This window comes from Lithobates pipiens, unplaced genomic scaffold (assembly GCF_037356315.1).
Source record: "Lithobates pipiens isolate NorthernLeopardFrog02 unplaced genomic scaffold, aLitPip1_a1.2 Scaffold_3, whole genome shotgun sequence".
In the NCBI taxonomy this organism is placed as follows: domain Eukaryota; kingdom Metazoa; phylum Chordata; class Amphibia; order Anura; family Ranidae; genus Lithobates; species Lithobates pipiens.
In genome coordinates, this window is record NW_027507790.1 from 19,929,958 (window position 1) to 19,954,159 (window position 24,202).

The 24,202-nt window shown below is 40.5% G+C and overlaps 1 protein-coding gene across 2 annotated transcripts in view; it reads left to right on the forward strand.

Annotated features, from left to right (window-relative positions):
• The window catches only part of GRK3 (G protein-coupled receptor kinase 3), a 415,982-nt gene that overhangs the window by 375,886 nt on the left and 15,894 nt on the right, over positions 1–24,202 (forward strand). For both annotated transcript variants that reach the window (XM_077461358.1, XM_077461359.1), the window contains exons 14-16: positions 17,973–18,039; positions 18,201–18,301; positions 21,065–21,131. In XM_077461358.1, the coding sequence (XP_077317484.1) occupies positions 17,973–18,039; positions 18,201–18,301; positions 21,065–21,131 (235 nt within the window). The remainder of the gene's footprint in view (positions 1–17,972; positions 18,040–18,200; positions 18,302–21,064; positions 21,132–24,202) is intronic.

Sequence of the window (24,202 nt, forward strand, 5' to 3'; positions counted from 1 at the left end):
GAGGGACCATATGGGTCAGTACTGTGAGTGGAGGAAACATGGGTCAGTACTGTGAGATAGAGGGAACATATGGGTCAGTACTGTGAGATGGAGGGACCATATGGGTCAGTACTGTGAGATGGAGGGACCATATGGGTCAGTACTGTGAGATGGAGGGACCATATGGGTCAGTACTGTGAGATGGAGGGACCATATGGGTCAGTACTGTGAGTGGAGGAAACATGAGTCAGTACTGTGAGATAGAGGGAACATATGGGTCAGTACTGTGAGAGGGAGGGACCATTTGGGTCAGTACTGTGAGATGGAGGGACCATATGGGTCAGTACTGTGAGATGGAGGGACCATATGGGTCAGTACTGTGAGATGGAGGGACCATATGGGTCAGTACTGTGAGATGGAGGGACCATATGGGTCAGAACTGTGAGATGGAGGGACCATATGGGTCAGTACTGTGAGATGAAGGGACCATATGGGTCAGTACTGTGAGTGGAGGAAACATGGGTCAGTGCTGTGAGATAGAGGGAACATATGGGTCAGTACTGCAAGATGGAGGGAAAATGCAGTATGGGTCAGTACTGTGAGAATGAAAGAACATATGGGTTAGTACTGTCACATGGAGAGAAAATATGGGTCAATACTGTCACATGGAGAGAAGATATGGGTCAGTACTGTAAGATGGAGGAAGCATACAGTATGGATCAGAGCTGTGAGAATGAAAGAACATAAGGGTGATTTCTGTGGGAATGCGAGAACATATGGGTCAGTACTGTGTATGCGTGAACCGCAATAAGAAACGGCATTTGTCTGGGTTTTTCTGATACATTTACACACCCTCCTTACTTTTTGTTTGTGAATTTGTGTACATTTGTCAGTAAAATAAGATTAGAAAATACAGATCTTTATGACAACCAACTATAGTTTGCTGGCTTCAAACTTTTTCTGCTGTCCATCACTATTTTTAAGATGGTCTCATCTAGGCACTGATATTTAAAACAAAAAACTTGTTTCTTTGTCTTAATGCTTTGGCTGACTAGGGACATGCATTCTGTGTAAAAATGCATTTTGATGGAGAACAATAGCAAGCTTACGTTACAACTTTTAAGTTGTATGGGAGCCAAGATATTCACAGGTAAAGCTGACTGTCACGTTAGCATATTACAGGAACCAGTTCTCCATAGCTCTCAGAGAAAATCTCCCTACTTGGAAATACATTGTCTTGGAAAAAATAGCTGCCTGGGTTAAAATTTGCACTCTGTGTTCATTTGGAATGACTAGGCCTGTTCTGTATCAGTATAAGCATAATTATGTTGTAGGAAATGGCATGTTCATCTGCAATAATATATAAAATCAAATGTGAAAGAAAAGCCATCGTGTAAAAGTTGCGTTTCCTATACTGCAAGAAAAAAGCACTACAACATATAAGGAGATTTTATGGCATGTGTCTTGATGAGTGAACTTCTGTGTTCATTATGATGAATTCTAAGATGTGCTTTGTGTGCTGCTATTTTATTCATATATTCATATTTGAATAGAAAGTTAAGCATCCTTATTGTTCATGTTTATGCTATCAGTGACAGCTAGATGTGTGTCTGCTTGCCCCCTTCAGCCTATTGTGGTCCTAATTGATAGATTACACAATGGAATTTAAAGATTAAATGCAAATCCCTATTCTAAAACTCAGGCAAGCAAAAATCACAGTTCTCCAAGTCCACATTGAAGCATTCACTGTAGGAACATAGACAATGCAGGCATTGGTGAGCAGCCATGATACAAGAATATGTATGTATGTGGAGTCGCTGTGCTTCTACTATATTCTGTGTGCACAGATTTGATTTTTATGTTTTTTATAACTGCATAACCTGAAACAGGAGACCATCTCATATCCCAGTATACACAGGGGAATTCATACCCTCTAGAAGTCCTTTGGGGTGCAGCACCAAAAATGTTGATGCTTGCACCCATTTCATGTACCTGTCACAGAATCTGTTGAAGCTGGTACTGAGGCCGGAGCGTTCATACTGGGCAATCCTTCCTCAATGCACTCCCTCCATGGCTGCTGCACTTGTCACACTGGTAGTCTCATGACCAAGGAATTTTGGACTTGGGGAGGGCCGAGCCTGATGAGGAACTGAGAGACTTGTTTCCCATCAGGTCTGCCTTCATTTTAAATGACAACACATGGTAGTGGGCAGCCAGATCCATGCATTGTCAATCAGAGGCAAGGCAGACCTGATGGGAAGCTAGTCTTGGTGTTTCCAATTAGGCTCTGCCCACCTGACAGGCCCAGAAATGGTGAAATCGAGATATCTGGTGGGAGGAACCTAATGGGATTTTCTGAGACTAGTTCCTTATTAGGTCCACCTTGCCTGTGATTAACTTTGGATGGCAGTGGGCGGATTCCAAAACCACTTATGGACTGAATATCTTCATGGAATCCGCCCGCTGCCATCTGCTGTCAATGACAGGCAAAGCAGAGCTTATGGGGAACTAGACTCTGAGTTCCCTGTCAGGCTCCGTTCATTGTGCCGCATCACTGTTTGCTGGGGCACGGGTGTCCTTTGTTTTAGTAACCAATGAAGAAAATGTAAAACACAAACCTATTATTAGATTTACAAACAATTATATAGCATGAGAGCCTGCGTGATTGGATACAGATTGATTGTATGGTTTAAGTGGTTACTCAGATTGCATAGTGTTGGTAAATCTAAAGTTCATTGTACAGAGATTGTACGTCTAATTGTAATGTGTATGGTTTAATTAAAAAATCTCAATGTGTTTCATTTCACGTGTGTAATGATGAAAGGCATTTTGTTCATCGTTATTGGACATCTGCTGGTATTGTTATGACTCCTGGGAGGAGCCTCAAAAGAAAATCTTTCCTAAGGGGAAGAGAAAATCCCTTTTCTACCTATTATTCTGCAAATGCTAGATTCTTGGCCGTTTAACCTTGCTTCAATATCCTAGTTCAAACTTGCCTGTGCTGTCACGCCAGGAAGCTGTAACTGCAGCGTGGCAATCATAAGTGGCTGAGGCATTTCTTTCTCCGCAGCCGCACATATACACACCCATTGAATGTGTGCAGTTGTAGCGTGAGGAAAGGTTAGAACCTCTTTATGGGATTTTATGGCCATATGTCCCCCAGTTAGGAAAACCACATTCTGTGTATGTCCAGAGAATCATTGTTACCTAATAAGACCATTAGAAAGCCACCAAAAATTTCCAGTTGCCAGCAGAACTGGAGAGATTTTTTGGGGATATGTTCACTGTTCTATCTCTGTAGATAGTACAGAGAAATATTTCCAGAAAACATACAAATAGCAGCCCTAATGGAGGTTCTAACCCTTCTCAACTCCGACCAAAATTTTAAAAAGTTTTAGCTAGAGTTACACTTTTTATGGCCTTTCTCGACATTTTTTCCTCAAAGGAACCCCTAAAAAAATATTCAGGTCTCAGAGAACCCTTGCTAAATGAATCAATTGATCAAGGTTCAGTGGCAAAATGCCCCTTACGGTGGTGGTCAAAATGCCATCTTTACAGACAACTACAAAGATAATTGATGTCATGCTACTGGCTTTCCCAAGTCCTTTGTCCTGCCCCACTATCAAATGGGTGGTCAGTTACCCCAAACCCAAGGAATCCTATGGATCCATGGAACACTTATTAAGAATGGCTGCTTTAGGGAGTAATGTTTTTGGTAAGTTAGATGCTCAAATATGGGTTTAGTTTAAGTGTTAGGCCAAGTTAAGTTACATGCCTGTGCATAGGTTAATCTATATATTTTACGAGAACTATTTTTTTATTTTATTTTTTTAATATCTTCCCCCTAAAAACCCTGAAAAGGCACTAGGATCCAAGGATCTTTTGGGTCTGGATGGACCTCTCTTCAACCTGCACCCTCACTAGTCAACGGCATCCAACTTATTGGACCTTGTTAGCCTGAGCAAGGACCCTTAAAGGATAAGTTCACCTTTTAACTAAAAATAATAAATGCGCATGTTTTGCAGGTAAAAGAATGTGCATTTATTATTTTTTGTTTCTGGAGCCTCTAAAGCATGGCACCAGTGATCAGCAGATCCCTGGTGCCATGCAGATCTGTCAGTGTATCTGTGTGCTAGCACATTGCCTACAGGCAAACAGATGCAATCTGTCAGGGTCGTGGTAGTTCATTTAAAACTACAAGCTGAAAGCCACAAAGGCTGTCGGACCTTGTAGTTTACCATTCACAGGACACTGTGAATGAGTGAAGTGGCCATGGTGGGCCATGTTAAAATAAAATAAATAATACAGTGCTTAGCAAACATGTGTCCATATAAGTGAAAACAAATAAACAATGATATATAATATGTAACAAAAGTCCATGTGAACTGTAAAAGTGATAAACGACTAAATAGGTGCTTCACATCCAAAGTGTAAAGTTGCAGGGGATATTTCACATGTGTCCCTACTCACCGGATCACAATGACACCCAGCTTTGTAGTCTGGGAGTCAAAATAGACTTGTAACAGTATCCACCGGAAATTACTGGATGGCAGGACTGGCTGATGAAAATTAGGAAATGAACGATCCTTCCAAATTAATTCTCAATCATGAGAGAAACTGGGTACCCATAGAGAAAAGAAAAGGGACCAACAGTGAAGTATGCTATGAAAAGGAAATTATTGCACATACAAGGGCATACTCACAAACGCCGCATGGTGGGACATGTGTTTTTTATATTGTGACAGCTAGTGGGGGAGAGAAGATCCCCCTAGCTGTCAGATCGGGGGGAGTAGTGGTTCGTTTGTTCCTTACAAGACTCTATGGCTTTTAGATGAGCATCCATTGTCATCCGTTTTTCCATAGTAATGCATTGATGTCCGTTTTTCATCTGTCAACGGATGGATGAAAAATTGACAAACGGTCCCCATGTGTGAAAAGGGCCTTAAGCATTTATCATGGGCCACTAGGATCCAAGCAATGAACATGCACATTGCGATGTGCTGCAGTGCAGGTAAAATATAGGGGCTTTCTGGGGCACAATGTAAAAGAGATCCAAAGCGCATACGGTATATATACTGTATGTACTTTTAAAAACCATGTACAAATAAAAGGCCTGCGGGGTTGCTTATATCCTTCTCTCCTATCATAGTGCTTTAGCAGTTGGCACTTCATTAAAAATGTATTGTCGTCACGATGCTTCTTGTTAATTTAATCCCCTGACCAGTGGTAATATCTCATTATATTGCAGATACAGTAACGGCGTTGTACAAAGCTTTGCAGCCAGCTGATCTGAGAAGCTCAGCAACCTAATGTTGGAATTGCTGAAGAAAATAAAAATGTTGTTTTTTTTTTTTAGCATTTAATTTCTTCCCAGTCACTTTTCCTTTTAATGGATATTGCACTTTAATGGATATTGAGACCTCTCAGGGAACAGAGTAAAAGATGTCTTGTAGCTTCAGATGTTGACATCACATTATAAAGAGCTTGCATCCAGTAGTAAAGATTAGATTAAAACAGAGTACGCTGGGCCAATTTCAACCGATGATTGTGAATCAGGACAGCAGTCAAACCAAAAGATTATCTGCAGGGTACAACACGTACAGAGAGCAGCCGTTTTGTAAAATCTATCCATATTAATAAACCTGTATCCAGGTGGCAGTTCACGGTGCTTCCTGGTCTGGAAAAGAGCAGTGCACTGTTGTCAAACCAAGCTGAAAGGTGACCCACGTCATTCATTTGTTCGTCATCTGGTCACATGGTTAGGGCCCTTCCTTGGTTCTGCATGTCTCTGTCTAATAATCAAGTTCATTTCTAAAGATATTTGAACTACATTATTTCTGCTTTATGCGATCGGTCAGGTTTATGTGTTTAATTATACTGATTGAAAGTACTGACTTCATTGAGTGCACTGGGTGATCCAAGTTTAATATTTACATTACGCATTCATGCATTGCTGATTTAATTAAAGGACATGTAAACCCTGACAATTAACTTTTCCTTTTTGATTTGTTAAATGTACAATTACTAGCATTTTATTATATCTGTTTGATAAGTGCCAAAAAATACTTACCGTAATTCTACCAGAAATGTAAGCTCATGAATTCCTTTGCTGTTAGGAGTTGCATTGCTCCCAGCTATCTGTGAGAACTAAAGAGCTACACCCCTGACGTTCTGGTGAGGAGTTGAAGAGGCTTCTGTAGTCCTTTTCTAGGGTGGCAACCATGTTTGCTTACTAGATTTAGTACAGTGAGTGGATTTTGTAACCCTGGGACAGGAAGAACGTTAGTGACAGGATTATCGAGTGAAAATAAAAGGGCAAAAAAAAAAAATATGCAGTTATAACATCTAAAGACTGGGATTAGATTCTTTATTGTTACTCATTAAGGACAAAGTAAAGGTTCTCTTTGAAGTGCAGCTCCTTTGCTAGTAATATTTCCCCTTCATGCCCCCTGCTTCATTCACAAGTAGAAGATCCTGTGTAAGCTCCAGGTCAGAGCTTTCACAATATTGCAAAAACTTACTCAGACTTACAATTGTCCCTAAGCACTTCCTCATGGAAGTAAGTGCAGAACGTCATGTTTCCTCATACTCAAGGGCTCCAGTTGGCATAAAAGGTGGTGCGTAAATATAGGAAAAGTATTTGAGTACTTGTCACCTTTCCCTCAATGGTCAAAGTAATACTTTCTAAAGACATTTATGTGAGCAAGCCTTTTTGACAGACCACAAGGAGGCCAGCATGGCTAGAATGTCCAAAGCAGAGTTCACCTACATAAATGACCTTCATCAGAACTTGTGTTAGGCAGGTTGGAGAAGAACAGTGGAATCCTCATCAACCAATGTTTTTGTTTGTAAGTCTGATCCTGCAGGTTTTTTTTTTTTCTCTTTTACAGAAGTGGAGTTTCATTTTAATCAGCAAGCCAAGCATATTCAGTCTTATGGTTCAGTAGAACGGTAACTTGCCAAGACATTTGTTTTAGGTGTATTGGATGTCTGCTCCCTGGGATTCGACCAACTTGGCATTAAGGATTTATTTGTTGTTGTAAAAAATATACTCCTTAGAACAAGGCCTAGTATTTCTTATATGGCCACTGTGCACAACACACAGCCTGCCTATAAAGCAGGCTGAGCCAGTAACATTGGCCTTTCAGGTGGAAGTGGCTGCTTGTTTGTTGTAACACAACTTTCCACCTGAGTTGAATGAGCACACAAGCACCATAATAAGCTTGGACAGCAACTGAGCAAATGCATTGCTGTTCACGGTTGAGCAGCTACGGGAAGTGTGTCTAAAAGGGCAGGACTTCCCTGTAGCTATATGCCTGTGCTTCTTTTGTGTTGGGTTCTCCCAATCATTTTTTTTTCTTGCTTACATTTTGTTGACCTGTTATGGAATTTAACAGCATCTACCTTTTTATTAACTTTTGCTGTGCTGGAGACAGAGTGGCTTGCCCTACGCTTGATACTCCTATTGTATTTATCTTGAACTTAACTATATATTGACTATAACTGTCATGAAACATAAAATTAAATGAGAAATTCATGTCAAATCAGAATTTCAAATGTATTATTATGTAAATAACATAATCAAAATACTTTATTAATCCAAAGAGGAAATAATTTTATTAGTCACAAGTACAGTTGAATTACAGTTTATTAGTGTGTGTGGTTATATGAATAGATCTATATAGTCTTGTGGCTAGTTTTTGTGGCTCAAGCATTTATCTTTACAATCTGATCAACCAGTTAGCCAAGTATTAAAGTATCTTGTAATTCTAATCTTTGGTGCTGGTGTCCAACCCAGCACAAAATCTTCCTCCCCATCCTCCTTTTTGGATACCCAACGGCTTTGTGCACACCCTGCTCATTTCTGGGAAAGTAGTGGTTTAAGCAGGTACAATGGATACAAGTCTACACACCGCTGTTAAACTGTCAAGTTTCTGTAATGTAAAAAAACGAGACAAAGAAGAATCATTTTAGAACTTTTTACACCTTTAATGGGACCTATAAACTGTACAGCTCAATTGAAAAACAAACAAATCTTTTAGGGGGTGAAGTAAAAATAAACCCTCTTATAACTGGGGATGTAGCAGTGTTCAGAATTAAGAAATCACATTCAAACTCATGTTAAATAGGAGTCAGTACACACTTCCATCATTTAAATGTGCCTCTGATTAAACCAAGTTCAGCTGTTCTAGTAGGTCTTTCCTGACATTTTCTTAGTGGCATCCTACAGCAAAAGCCATGGTCCAAAGAGAGCTTCCAAAGCATCAGAGGGATCTCTTTGTTAAAAGGTATCAGTCAGGAGAAGGGTATAAAATAATTTCCAAGACATTAGATATACCATGGAACACAGTGAAGACAGTCATTATCAAGTGGAGAAAATATGGCACAACTGTGACATTACCAAGAACTGGACATCCCTCCAAAATTGATGAAAAGATGAGAAGAAAACTGGTCAGGGAGGCTGCCAAGAGGCCTACAGCAACATTAAAGGAACTGCAGGAATATCTGGCAAGTACTGGCTGTGTGGTACATATGACAACAATCTCCTGTATTCTTCATATGTCTGGGCTATGGGCAAGGCAGAAGCCTTTTCTTACGAAAAAAAAGCCTGGCTAAATTTTGCAAAAACCCATCTGAAGTCTCCCAAAAGCATATGGGAAAATGTTATGGTCTGATGAAACCAAGGTTGAACTTTTTGGTCATAATTCCAAAAGATATGTTTGGCGCAAAAACAATACTGCACATCGCCAAAAGAACATCATACCCACAGTGAAGCATGGTGGTGGCAGCATCATGCTTTGGGGCTGTTTTTCTTCAGCTGGAACAGGGGCATTAGTCAAGGTAGAGGAAATTATGAACAGTTCCAAATATCAGTCAATATTGGCACAAATCCTTCAGGCTTCTGCTAGAAAGTGGAATACGAAGAAGAACTTTATCTTTCAGCATAGCAACGACCCAAAGCATACAGTACATCCAAATCAACAAAGAAATGGCTTCACCAGAAGAAGATTAAAGTTTTGGAATGGCCCAGCAAGAGCCTGGACCTGAAACCCATTGAAAATCTGTGGGGTGATCTGAAGAGGGCTGTGCACAGGAGATGCCCTCGCAAATTTGACAGATTTGGAGTGTTTCTGCAAAGAGTGGTTAAATATTGCCAAGTCAAGAGTTGCCATGCTGATAGACTCATACACAAAAAGATTGAGTGCTGTAATAAAATCAAAAGGTGCATCAACAAAGTGTTTAACCACTTCCCGCCCATGGTATGCAGAATGATGTCCGGAAAGTGGTTGTGTTAGCCTGACTGGGCGTCATAGGACGTCCAGCAGGATAACATGCCAGCATGCAGTGTGGCAATCACGAGTGCTGAGTGCGGTCTGACACCCTGCATCTCCGATCGTGAGAAGAAGCCTCTGTCAGAGGCTTCTTACCACGTGATCAATCACAGCTGATCTTCACGAGAACGAGGAAGTTCCGATAAACTGCATTTCGCGGTTCGTGCTGACAGAGAGGTGATCGGCGGCTCTCCCTGTCAGAGGGGGGGGGGGGGTCTGTGCTCATAATTGCACATTGATTATCAGCACAGACCCCTCAGATGTGCCACAGCACCTCAGATGTGCCTCAATTAAAACACAGCTCACAGTGCCTATCAAAGTGCCAATCAGTGCCCATATCAGTACTAATCAGTGGGCACCACAGTGCCAGTCAGTGCCCAACAGTAAAACCTGTCAGTACCTCAACATCAGTGCTGCCCATCAGTGCCACCTGTCAGTACCAATCAGTGCCGCTTATCAGTGCTGCATATCAGTGCCGCCTATTGGTGCACATCAGTGCTGCATATCAGTGCCCATCAATTCTACATATCGGTGCCCGTCAGGCCGCGTACACACGGGCGGACTGTTTGCCCAACTTAGTTTGTCAAACAATCCGACAAACAGTCCGCTCAAAATTTGCATGAGCGGACTTGACCACACACGATGAACGAACAGTCCGCTGAAAGCGTGCGCGATGACGTGAACGGCACGTACGACGGGACGAGAAATTCGACGTCCAATACACTGCAATGCAACCTTCGCCGTGTAAATCCTTTCTGAGCATGCGCGAAACTCAGTTTGTCGAACAAGCCTACACACGAGCGGACTGTCCGCTGAAACCAAGTTTCAGCGGACTGTCTTACGGAAATTCCGAAAAACTTTGTTCGACAGACTGTCCGCTGAAACTGTCCGCTGAAGCCCACACACGAGCGGACTGTCCGCTGAAACACTGTTCAGCGGACAAAGTTGGGCGAACAGTCCGCCCGTGTGTACGCGGCCTCAGTAAAGGAGAATACTTTTTTGTTATTTATTTTTAGTTTGTTTAGCAAAAAATGAAAACTGCAGAAGTGACTAAATACCACCAAAAGAAAGCTCTATTTGTGGGAACAAAATCATAAAAATTTCATTTAGGTACAGTGTTGTATGACCACACAATTGTCATTCAAAGTGCGACAATGCTGTAAGCTGAAAATTGTCCTGGGCAGGAACGGGTGAAAGTGTCTGGTATTGAAGTGGTTAAGGTTGTGCACACTTATGCAACTATATATATATATATATATATATATATATATATATTTGTTTTCTTCCATGCACATAAAAGATTTCAGTTTGTTGTTCAACTGAGTTGTACAGTTTATAGGTCACATTAAAGGTTGAAAAAGTTCTGAAATGATTTATCTTTGTGTTTTTTTTTTTTTTTTTGTTTTTTTTACATCACAGAAACCAGACATTTTAAGAGGGGTGTGTAGACTTTTTATATCCACTGTACATCCAAACATTTATAAGTGTGTAACATTTGCATGTGAAACTTTGGCAGTGTAATACTATAGCGGGCATATTTACAGTCATGAGACATTCAGTGCAGGGGAATCGATCACCATAATTTAAATAATATGGACCAAGGAGATACACCTACAGTTCTTTTTCGGTACTTTATAAATCATCATACTTTATAAATATACACTTGTGTCCATACAGGTTCACTTTTTATATCATGAGTTAATAGCCTTGTACTGATACCTACAGCAAAGGGACAAACACCGTACACCAGGCACCCATAACCCATTTCGCCTTTGCTGCAATGTCTTTCTGCCTGTGATTAAAATGTGATGACAAACATTTGCCTCGTATTAAGGAAACACATAACACAGTTGTTAATCATTTTGGCAGTCTCTTGAAATCTGAGCAGACTTCAGAGCCCTGACGTAGCCAAGGACGATGAACAGAGCTGGCAGACAGATAGTTGTATCCGACACTCCCAGAAGTGTCGGATCCCAATTATCTTTGTAGGACTTGTTACTAAATAAAGAAACCGCAAATTGAATGAAGGACAAACAAAACTATTATTTTTTTCTGTAGTTTGTATATGTGAATTGGCCTCAGAGAGAAAATTCAGCTTTTTTTTGGCTTCGGTGCTTTCAAAGTCACCGACCCGCCCAGAATACTTGAGAAGCAAGTAAAGTCAAAACTCCTGAGCTGTATGCATGTTCTCAGTAAGGCTGGGTTCACACCTATGCGAAGTGGATGTGGATTCTACGCATCCACTTCACATAGCAGAAGATCGTGACCGTCTCTGGAGAGGCGGTTCACACATCTCCACAGCGGCTCTGGTGCGAATTGTACAGGAGTCCTGTGTGTCTTTTGTTTCATTTCAGGTCCAAATTCAGACCATAATTTGGGCTGAAATGGTTAATGGAGATGCACCGGACTCCTGCTGTGAGCCGAACTGTGTTCTCTATGGAAAGCCGGTTCACACATCTCCTTAGTGGCTCTGGTGCGAATTGTACAGGAGTCCTGTGCGTCTTTTGGTCCGTTTCAGGTTATAATTTGGGCTGAAATGGTTAATGGAGATGCACCGGACTCCTGCTGTGAGCCGCAGCGTTCTAGTGTTCTAGTGTGAACCCAGCCTAAATGACTCCTTATCCAAGTCATCACATTAGGATGGCAACCAGGCATTTTCAGTTGAGATTACTGGCCTGGCTTTGCTGTTTGGAAGAAGTGCCTGATTCAGAGGAATAGCTGAACGGGATTATAAAAACCTTGGCAGGATAACAGCTCACATAAACAATTATCAAATGTGTATTTAGGTGATGGTTACCCCCTATAAAATTTCACTCGCCTTGTAGCCCGTTCCATAAAGCCGAACTACATTGAATCTGAGCTGTGCAAACCAAAAGCGCTATTTAGTTTGATTTTTACTATTCAAAGCAAACTCACCCATCCATCCTCATCTCCATGCTTTAGTTTTCTGGGAAATCACTTTGAAAAACACCCCCCCCCCACTTAGAATTTCCGGCCGTGGCCATCTTGAGTAAGGGCAGATAATTCATGTAGCATTTACTTCCTGGAATGCCCTTAGCTCAGGCATGCAGGAAGGTGTGCTTAGATGAAAAATCCCCTCCTCCCCTGCTGAAGACTCCTTGGATGTATGACATCATTTTCCTAGGCCTGGAAATATGATATGCTTTCTAGAAAACAAGGAAGTAATTTTATTATTATTATTATTAAATACAATTTATATAGTGCCAACAGTTTACGCAGCACTTTACAATTTATAGGGGGACAACACAATTACAGTACAGTTCAATATAAATAGGTACAGGAGGGCCCTGCACATAGAGCTTACATTCTAAAAGGGAGGGGGTGGTATTGAAGAAATGTAAAAAAAAAAAAATATTTAAAACAAGTAAATATGATACTTTCCTATCTATTTACTAATGCTAGCAGCATGAGGATTACAAATAATCAATGTTGATTGAGAGAGTGAAGTTCCATTTTAAAGCCCTGTAGGCTGAGGTTGTTTGCCGCATTTAGGAGACTGTTTACTTCTTCAGCAGCGTTTGCTGTTGTTGTATGGTTACACGGGCAACTGATTTCCTCCTCTTTAGAAATGTTTTTACTACGTATTTCATGAATTATTGACAGTTGAGAGATTCATTTAACACATTACTATTTTATCTAGCCTTCACCTGAGAGAGCTTGTAAAAAATTCAGGGCAGTTTTTAGAATATTAGATATGGAACTTTATCTTATATTACCAATTGTTGAAACATGATTGCTGGAGGAGGTCATGCTTTATTAAATTTTATTGCCTACCTGTGTGATTTTTCCAGAGAGGAGATTTTATTTGAATAATGTCATTCATTTTAGGGACATGGATGTGCTTTCAGCCGTGCGCTGACCTTGCATAATGTCCTTTTGTACCAGAGTAAGAAGTCTAACGCTGCCCTCTGGTGCAGAAAACTGGTAATGTTCATTGGAGTGTGAAATAGCGCTACAAATATAAATGTGTGTAAGCACAACTTAAATGGTGATCCTGCACAAAAATGATTGCAGGTAGAGTAGACTATGGGAGTTGTACTAATTAGTGGGTCCTGCTGCATAGGCAGTTTGTAATGTTGCAGATATTGTTCATTTTAGCATGTTTGTTCATTGGACCAGTCATGCACTGCATATGATGCTATTGATCATAAAGAAAGCAACAACCAGCATGAGATGGCATCTGCTGACCTGTTATGTGCAGTGCCTTTTGTTTCAATGTACTCCAGTTGGTGCTACTAAACATTCAAATAACTGAAACAACATGCATTAGATTCTAGGTCCTGGATTTTGTATCTACATGACATAACACAATACTGTATTTTCATGGGTTCGTAAGTATAGGTTTCAGTGCCCCTCCATTGCTCTCTGTTGTTTAGGATGCACATTAACACTTATGTTATGTTATGTTTTCAAAATGTTTTTTCAAAATGTTTTTGACCTCTAACCTTTCCTTAAACAATAAGGTGAACCTCACACGTGCTCCTAAAATATACCCTCTCTCTTAGCCCCTGTACACACGGTTGGAGATTCTGCCAACCAAATCCGTCGGATTTTGTCCGTCAGATTTAGTCTGACGGATTGTGTCCGAAACTGTTGCATACACACGGACAAGTTGTCGAAAAATCCGATCTTTCAGAACGTGATGACGTAATTTCGTTACGATGGGACTAGATTCAGGCTAGTAGCCAATAGCTTTGATGTAGGAATTTGATCTGAGCATGCGTGGCACTTGGTCCGATCAAAATTCTCTACACATGATCGGATTACGTCCGACCGGCCCAGTTGGTCGGGAAATATTTCCAACATGTTGGAAAATTGGGTCGAACGGAGATTCGGACGGAATCAGTCCGATGCATACCACACACAGTCGGATTATCTGACGACACGGTCCGATAAGACGCATTCCGACAGATTCTCCGACCGTGTCTACGCGGCTTTAGTGTTTCTAAACCCAGGAACAAAAAATGTATAAATTGCAAAATAGCAGTTGTTTGATGTTAGCGGCTGTATTTGTTTTATTTTTTTTCCAGAGATTTTAATTTACTTACTTAGCTGCACTTGATGTTTTTGACAGTAATGCCCTGCACACACGGCCTGATTTTACGACGGAAAATGTGCGATCGGATTACATTGTCGGAAAATCCAATCATTTGTGGGCTCCATTGGACTTTTTCCATTGGAATTTCCGACACACAAAGTTTGAGAGCAGGATCTAAAATTTTCTGACAACAAAATCCAATCGTTTAAATTCTGATCGTGTTTAGACAGTTCTGACGGACAAAGTGCCACGCATGCTCAGAATAAATTAAGATACCACAGCTATCGGCTACTGGCGCGTTTATAGTCCCGACGTACGTGTTGTACATCACCTTGTTAATAACGATCGGATTTTCCGATAACTTTGTCCGACCGTGTGTATGCAAGACAAGTTTGGCACAAAGTCCTTTGGAAAAAATCTGATGGATTTTGTTGTCGGAATGTCCGACCGTGTGCACAGGGCATTATACACTTTTCCATCCTAGGGTGACAACGCTCACTTAGTGTACTGTATATATGGAGGACAGAATTGTTACTCTAGAACAGAAGTGTGATATAACTACAGCATACCTTTCCCTTTCCATAGTCCACAAGTAAACTGGGCAGATCACTACTTGAGATAAGTATAGCACGAACAGAATTCATAGGAAGTTAGGAGCTCACTGGATTTCCGGCAGAATCAACGTGTATTTTCTGTACAAAACACTTTCAATTGTATATTTAACAGACCAAATAGGAGACGTGTGTTGGGTCTTTACATATACTTTAACATAAACCCGTTGGAAAAAGAAAATTGAAAGTCACCCACATACAGTCCAAGGCACCCTATTGTGCATGTCTTTGCCTTTACAGCACCTAGCTCAGATTTCCCCAGTGTCCTGAAAGTCACTGGCAGTTCTAATCTAGCATAGTCAACAAATGTGTGCTGAATCCTGCCTGCCCCTAGTTAAGGCCTTGGGGATTGGCAGTTGGCTGGTCAGGCCCCAAGCATTGCATTGTTAGGAGGTAGGTGACCTGTTACTTGTAGCTTCTAACATGAAGGTACCAAGCTTTCTAAACAGCAGCAGCAATCAGAGTAGCAAAGAAATGGTGATGAGTTATATCCCCTGAAGACTGCGTGATTGGTTGGATAATTTGTTCTTTTTGTTCAGGCAGTTCCCCATTTCGCTGATGCCAATTGCACACTTAAGTGTATGTACAGTATAGCCAAAAATTTGATTTTGTTTTGTTTCGAGTAGTTTGTCCACGGTTGGTAGTTTCAATCTCCCTATTTATCCTGGTGAAAATTGTCTTAGGACATAAAGTCATGGGAAATTAAAAATTGCACAGTTGTTACTAAAACAGGAGGTGAGGTTAAATCTTCTAAAGGGGGTTACATGTTCTTGTGACAGCTGTGTGAGAGGAATTCTCCTCTCTTATATGACAGTGTGAGGCCCTGCCATGGTGTACGTTTAGTAAATGGATATAGAGTGGACACGGGATTCTCAAACTGTAACGTTGAGAAGCTCCGGGGTATTTGTTATGAGTGGAGAAAGCTGTTTTATGTTTTCTCTGGGTTTTGTAATCCCAGATTGGGGCCTGGAGTTTGAAAGTCCCAAAGTGTAATGGGGGGGGGCATGGAGCCTTCAATCCTGTGTGTGGGTTTTGCTAAAGGCCTGCAGGCTTTGGGAGTACACAGGCCTGCAGGGTCATTATAAACCAAGCTTGAGCATAGCTCAGGGCTGCCATTTGGAGAAAGAGCCCTGTCAAAAGAGCTGTGTGTTCTGGCCATAGACCGCATCTTTTGTTACGGGGATTCTGTGCCACAGGACTGGGAAAGCTGGTATAACTGTATGGATCTGGGAGACTGATAAAGCTGAGGCAGCTAGCAAGGCAAGGGGGTAGAGGGAGTCTGGAAAGCTATGGAAGAGTGAGCAAATTCTGGGGGGCTAGATGAACCCTATTTAAAGGCTAAAAGTGACCCTGCTCCGTGAAATGCTGCAACTGAGGCTGAGTGAGCCTGAAGAGCCAGAAGACTGGGAGCTAAGAGCAGTGGTGCTGCTGAAGCCATAGCCAAGTGGCTTTGTATTTATTTTTGCTTATTGTGCTTTTGTTGAAGAAGAACCAATTTGTGGGAAAGTTACATTTTATGTTTTTTTTTCCTTTTCATTTTTCAATAAAAGTGAGCTGCCATGTTCTTAAACTACAGTTCAGGCTGACATGACTCACTAAAAAGCACAGCTACCACATTGCGCTAACAATCCACCAAATTTCCTCTCACTTCCAGTTCCCTACTCTATCCGTATTGTGTTCTTAAATGTTATGAACAGACAAATGTGACTAGAAAAAAGGTCAGAAATATTACCAAATACAGCAGATATAGCAAGAGTCAAACTGCAAGCCAAGATTTGGAATCATGTGGTCACTGTGCACATACAAAAAAACATTATACATATTGAGCTTTGTTATTTGACAGAAATGAATCTTCCAATCTGATTAGGATTCCATGAATGACCAGCTCATTTTGTGTACAAATATTGTATGAACTGATCTTCCAACATGATCATTCTTAGCAGACAACTCTTTCAAAAAGGTTATATTTTGATAAGATTTGCAAGTTTGTTTTTTTGCTGTGAACATACCTATTGAATAGAGATTGCCTTGCTTTACTGTACCTGTTACAACAAGACAAAAAGTAGGAGAAGTGGTTACATTTGGGACAAGAAGACTACAATAATCTGACAAAGTTCTCCATTCTAAAAAAAATGCTCCCCACTAGAGAGATTTCCCCCCACCTCATTTCCCCAAAAAAACACAAGGAAGATACTAATACTTAATACTTGCCTGTCACCCACACAGCAGAACTTGCAATCTTAGGCCCCTCTCACATGGGGTGAACTCTGCCAGCTGTCCCCTATGGTTGGTCAGATGTAAACATTTCACCTGTCTGTTTACAACCAACAGCCATTTGGACAGGATCAGATTGGATGTCAGTAAGTGTCAACGGACACGTGTCCGTTGACACCCACCACTCCATAGAGGGCGATAGATGATCGAATCAGGTCCACCTAAAAAATACTTACAGGCAGACCCGATTAGTCCACCTGTGTGAAAGGTGCCTTAAGGAGATGATTTTGCTAAAGGTTTTTCAGGGTTTTTATTATCTGGTATACTTACCACTGGATTCAACATGTTTTTTTTTTTTTTTTTTTTAATAATCATGTTAGTTTGAGTAATAAAGAGAGCAGTAATGATGTCATACACCCCCTATCAAGCAGTTCCATTTCCCTTCCCAAGTCAAACCAGTGTTTTTTGAGTTCTTGCTATGGCTTACTGTATTTTAAATGTTGCTTTTCACCTTCAAAAAGTCAAACTTTCATTTTAAAAGCTTTTCTGGTTATACAGGTTTGTCACTAAGCACCTAAGAAAACAATTTGTGCTTAGTGTGCTATACAAGGTATTATCTCCTGGTTCTGTAAGATGTAAACACCAATTCTGTTTCAAGGAGCTCACTACATACAGTATAGCTTTGATTGCATCCTCTGTTTTTTTTTGTTTTTTGTTTTTCTCAGGGCAATTCTTTTCTCTGTGCACTAATTTTAGCTTCTTTCTTTTATACTGCAGTCACAGTCCTTTCAGACAGCATAAAACCAAAGATAAACATGAAATTGACAGGATGACACTCACCATGGTAAGCCTTTACTTGGTGAAATAGTCTATGTACTCCTTGTTTTTTGTGTCTCATCCAATAGAACTTCTCTGCTGAGAAACTTTCCAAGATGTATGTAATCTTTTTTGTGTGTTCATTGTCAGTAATGCTTAAATTTAATTTCTTCTCTAAAATATATGAAGAATGTGGAGCTACCAGACTCGTTCTCCCCAGAGCTCAAGTCGCTATTGGAAGGTCTTCTCCAGAGAGATGTCAGCAAGAGACTTGGATGCCAGGGTGGCAGGTTTGTAGTAGTAAACAGTTTGCATTTCATGTCACCTCAAACTCTATTACACATATTGTCACAGGGGGGAAATCAGAATGCAGAATCAGCTGAGGCTTCTTTAGGATTTGAATAGACTCGGGTCACTCTTGGCCACTAAAGAGGAAAAAGCTGAATGGTGAACTATGAGTGTCACTACATCACGTTGATCAGTGGGCATGGTGTAAAGCAGTGGTTCTCAACCTCAGTCCTCAAGTACCCCCAAAAGACCATGTTTGGGAATTTTTCTTCGATAAAATAGCTGTCCAAAATACCAAGCCGTTGACTCTGTTTAAAGGACCTGGGCAAGATAAAGGAAAACCTCCAACATGGCCTGTTGGGGGTACTTGAGGGCTGAGGTTTAGAACCACTGGTGTAAAAGAGCATGGTTATATAAAAACTTTGTTTACCAGAAGTTTATACTGCATGCATATGCCAAAGTACTTGTACCCACAAAAATGTAATAATTTCTGTGGCAGTAAGACCTTTAGGATAGGTATAAAGCTCCAAAGGACAACTTTTAGCCCCGGTTTGCACTATAACCTGCATGTGAAATGCACAGGAACCACACTGTATTCCTGTGCAATTTACATGAGATTCAGTGCGGTGTGATTTAAGCCCATTTGTTTTGAATGGACTTAAAGCGCACCACATCACACCAAAAAAATCTAGGCATCTTTTTTGGAGCCACACTACAAATGGATCACTTGGTTGTTTTGTACCATGTGATCTGGAGAAGGCAAACTGAACTGCATTTGTGATATGTTTGGGGTGTCGTTAATTATGTATTGATACCCACAGCAGATCACAAAAAACAGTGTGATTGCAATGCTGTGCGGAAAGCGTGCAGGGATCCCTGCTTTTCCTGCACAGCATATGTGTGAACCTAGGCTTAATTTGTTTTATTTTTTTTAAGGGGAGCCTTTTCCATGACATATGCTTTCTGTGCACATAATATAGCGAAGATTAACAGGAGAACGTCATTAAAATAGTAAGAACCTACGTAAAGAGGAAGTAAACTTCCTCTACTGAATTTACCTATAGTTAAGTCTATAATCAGGTTTACCAATAGGTAATGAAAATATCTCCAAAACATGTACCGTTTAGAAGAAATTTACATTACATACAGCCAGTGACATCACTGACGCATTCATTCTGAAGGAACAGCCACGGCTGCCATTCCTTCCGAGCCCCGTGCCATGAACGGTGGCTCTCATGCGTATGTGCGGGAGGGAAGTCATTGCGGTTCTGGCCAATCACAGCGCCGGGGGCCCATTAACCCAGAAGAAACTCGGGGGGGGGGGGGAGGAGAGAGAATGTCAGCCGTCTCAGCGGTGTGTGGGCGCCACTGCAACAGCTTTTTTCTAAGATAGATATTTCATAATGAGCTAGTATGTGATGCATACTAGCTCATTATGCCTTTTGTCTTACAGGGGTTTTTTTTTTCTTTTTTTCTTTTTGTCAGCGTTTACAACCTCTTTAACAACCAAAAACTATTGAGACAATAAACGCTTTGATCAAGAATGTGTACAAAGTTTACAGAGTAGTTTGGTGTATGTAATGTACAGCATAGCTTACATAGTGGAATAGTAACAAGTATGCAGTGTACAGCACAACTTATAGACTGAAGTGGTGAACAGTGTATCTGGAGTATGCATTGTGAGAAGAGACTTACAAGTATCAGGTGGTTTAGTGATCTGAACACCCTGTATTCCCAACAGTAAATAATAATTATTATTATTTGAAAATCATAGAAGCATTCTTGCCCCGCTCTACTTGACCTAACAAGCAAAGTGGTGCCTGGCACAGTGAGTACAAACTGGGGTGTAACTACAATTCATGGCCAAAATGAAAAAAACTTCCTTATGCTCAGTGGACATTTCTTTTAGGTAAACCTGATTGTAATAACTGTGAAGGCACTAAATAGGGATCATGTGGCAACAACTGTGAAAAAACTAAATAGTGATCATGGGGCAACAACTTATTTCATAAAGCTGTTCAGTTGCTGCTCAGCCAAAAACTAGAATAGGTAACATTCACAGTCTTGTGTCCACAGTTCAGACAGGAGGTCAAAGAATGGAGCGTGGAATGTTTTCTTGGCACAGATATGCCCTTTTAATACCAACTCAGCATTACTAGAATACCAAAACATATCAGAGTATTGTCGTGACCATTTATATCCAATAGTTTATTCTTTTTGCACTGGCAACTACCATCAGAATAAGTCACAAAGCATGCATCTTCTCAAACTGGTTTCACTTCACTGTATTCCAGTGGCATGCACGGTTCATTTCAATGAACTATGAACTGTGTGTGATACTGTAAAGCAAGAATGCTAAGGAACACTTCCACTTCACTACTGAATACATGGCATAAAGAAATCAGGCTATATTGAAGAGGGTCTACCTTGCAGTAGATGGGTGCATCTAATTAATTGGCTACTATCTTTAGATAAACCTAACATTCTATTGTATTGTTTGATTTGCATCGGAAGTGGTAAGTTGTCAGAAAACTGAAATATAAAGAGCAGCTTGATCAAATGGCAGCACAGAAAAGAAGGATTAGACTGTACGCAGAGTGATGAATATTACAGGTACAGTTGGTTGCATGGTTTGGTGACATTGTTACACATCTGTGTATGTGGTTTAAAAAAAAAATGGGGGGAAAATGATTAATTTGTAATCTACACTATTTCCATTATTAGCTGTACCTTTAAAATGATTCTCCTTTTTTTTCTCCTTTCAGCGCTCTTGAAGTAAAAGAGCATCCATTCTTTAAAGGTATAGACTGGCAACAAGTATATATGCAAAAGGTAACTAATCTTACATTACTTCTTTGAGTAAAAGTGAGCTAATTTTGGTTCAGAAAATGAAATAGAGTACAGCCGTGGCCAAAAGTTTTAAGAATGACAAAAAATATTCATTTTCACAAAGTCTGCTGCCTCAGTTTTTATGATGGCTATTTGCATATACTGTTATATTTCATGTTTGCCATGAAAATAAACTTAATCCCATAAAAAACATTTCCACTGCATTTGTGAAGAAGGCTTCAGGGTGCCCAAGAAAGTCCAGTAAGCACCAGGACCATCTCCTATAGTTGATTCAGCGGTGGGATCAGGGCACCACCAGTGCAGAGCTTGTTCAGGAATGGCAGTAGTCAGGTGTGAATGCATCTGTACGCATATTGAGGAGAAGACTTTTGGAGCATTGCCTGGTGTCAAGAAGGGTAGCAAAGAAGCCACTTCTCTCCAGGAAAAACAGCAGGGACAGTCTGTAAAAGGTACAGAGATTGGACTGCTGAGTACTGGGATAAAGTAATTTTCTCTGATGAATTCCCTTTCCAATTGTCACCTTGTCCAGAGAAGAAAAGGTGAGTGCTACCATCAGCCCTGTGTCATGCCAACAGTAAATCATCCAGTGACCATTCATGTGTGGGGTTGCTTCCCAGCCAAGGGAGTGGGCTCACTCATAATTTTGCCTAAGAACACAGCCATGAATAAAGAATGGTACAAAAACATCCTTTGAGAGCAACTTCTCCCAACCATCCAAGAACAGTTTATTGATGAACCATGCCTTTTCCAGCATTATGAAGCACCTCGCCATAAGGTAAAAGTGATAACTAACTCTCTTGAAGAACAAAACATGAACATTTTGGGTCCATGGCCAGGAAACTCCCCAGACCTTAATTCCCTTTGAGAACTTTTGGTCAATCCTCAAGAGGTGGGTGAACAACAAAAAACACCAGAAATTATGACAAACTCAAAGCTTTGATTATGCAAGAATGGGCTGCCATCAGTCAGGATGTGGCCCAGAAGTTGATTGACCGTATGATAGGACGAATTGCAGAGGTCTTGAAAAAGAAGGGTCAACACTGAAAATATTGACTCTTTGCATAAACTTAATGTAATTCAAAATAAAAGCCTTTGACACATATGAAGTGCTTGTAATTATACTTCAGTATACCATTGTAACATCTAACAAAAAAATCTAAAAACGCTGAAGCATCAGACTTAATTAATATTTGTCACTCTCAAAACTTTTGGCCACGGCTGTAGACTAGACTTTGTTTTAAAAGAGGTTTTCATCATCTGGAAAAAATGATCCTGCACATATTGCCCAATTGATTTGCTGATGAGCTTGTTCACACCAACTGTTCTGCATTTTTCCAACACAAAAAAAAACTCATAGACATGAGAAACTCCATAGTTTTCAAAGGAATTTTTACAGCGTGTAGTGTTGTAAAGAAAGTACTGCATGCTAAATTTTGGGTGTCTTGGACTACAGTTTTGCTGTCAATTCAAAGGTAATCTTTAAAAATTAACCAGAAAGGATCTCTGTGCTTTAACCCATGCATTCTAGTGTGAACAAGCCCTAATTTAAAAGGTAATTCCACAAATCTGTAATTTAAGTACATGATCATTTATGCCACTAAGGTGTTAGTGCAACATTAACTACTGTAGTATGATCAGTATGCAATAGTAACATTTTAGTCATATTCCATTTTTATATGCTTGATTTATTCCACATCATAATGCATTGTGCAAAACACAAAAGAGAGTGCAAAGCCGCCCTAGTGTAACTCAGGTTTAATATGGTAAAGTTAAAAACACTACAATTGTCAAACGCACATTGTGTGAAGATAGATAACGCATAAGATTCCACTGTGGCTGCACTCCTAAAACCATCCAAGGCCATCCACCAACATGCTCAACGTGCAGAGCGTGGTGGTGGATAGCCTTAGATGTGCTGCCAGGATCCGGGCAACTAGGTTGAATGTCCATGGTTCCCCTTCCCCTGTCGGGATCTTGAGGTGGTTTTAAGTGTGTGGCCACAGAGGAATCCAAATGCTGTATTTATCTTCACACAATGTAAGTGGCCATATTAAAGCCAAGTTACACTAGGGTGGCTTTGCGCTCTCCATTTTTGTTTTGTTTAGATGTGTTCCTACCCCCCAGAGGATCCATAGAGAGCAGCAGCACAACCCTTTGACTTGTCCAATTATCACCAATAGCCAGCTAGATGACTATACTAAACTGTTGATCAGCTGCTAGTTTTTTCTTTTGTGTGATTTTTTTGTTTTTATAATGCACTGTGCACTTGGTTTGTCAGTAATGCCTCTGTGAACTGTTTCAGCTAAGGCGGCCATAGACAGTTTGAATTTTGGCCAGTTCACTAGGGACCAGCTGAAATTTGAACCATGTATGGGCAGGCTGATTGTGCAAAAGCTGACCGATCTTTCAACTTGGGCACAACCAGCCTATCATCTTTTTTTTGATGCAATTATTACCAGCAGCTTTAGTCGCTACCCGTAATTACGGTGTGTTCTACCCCCACCACCCCCTGCCAGGAGAACACAATAGCTCCACTGGAGGGATTCCCCATCAACACAATGAATGTTACAGGAAAGAAAATCACATGGTCTACTCTCATATGTTGTGTGTACCTTTGAACCACTTTCCTGTTCTAGAAAGGTACATTTACCTGATATGGTTTAGCTTTATCAAGTTAATCAGATTTATGTGCGCATGCCATCAGTTAAAAGGTATATGCAGTGTTATCCAATAAAGGGTCCAGTTCATAAGTGAATTAATTGCATCCAATCAAATTGCATTGTGTACTTGTCTGACTTCAGTTTTTCCAGCCAAAACTGTGTCTGTGCTTGTCGACCACTTATTACATTACACTTACTAGGTTTGTCCCCACAATCCTTTTTCATAATTAAATATTTTTTTGATTAATATGAAAATCTGTTATGATAGAAATATGGGAACTGTCACTGTCAAGATTGGGGGATCAGACTTGGGGTTTGTCATCCTGATTCTGGACTCGCTACATAGAGCTGTATTTTCTTAATGTTTTACCAAAGATTAACACATTTTCAACT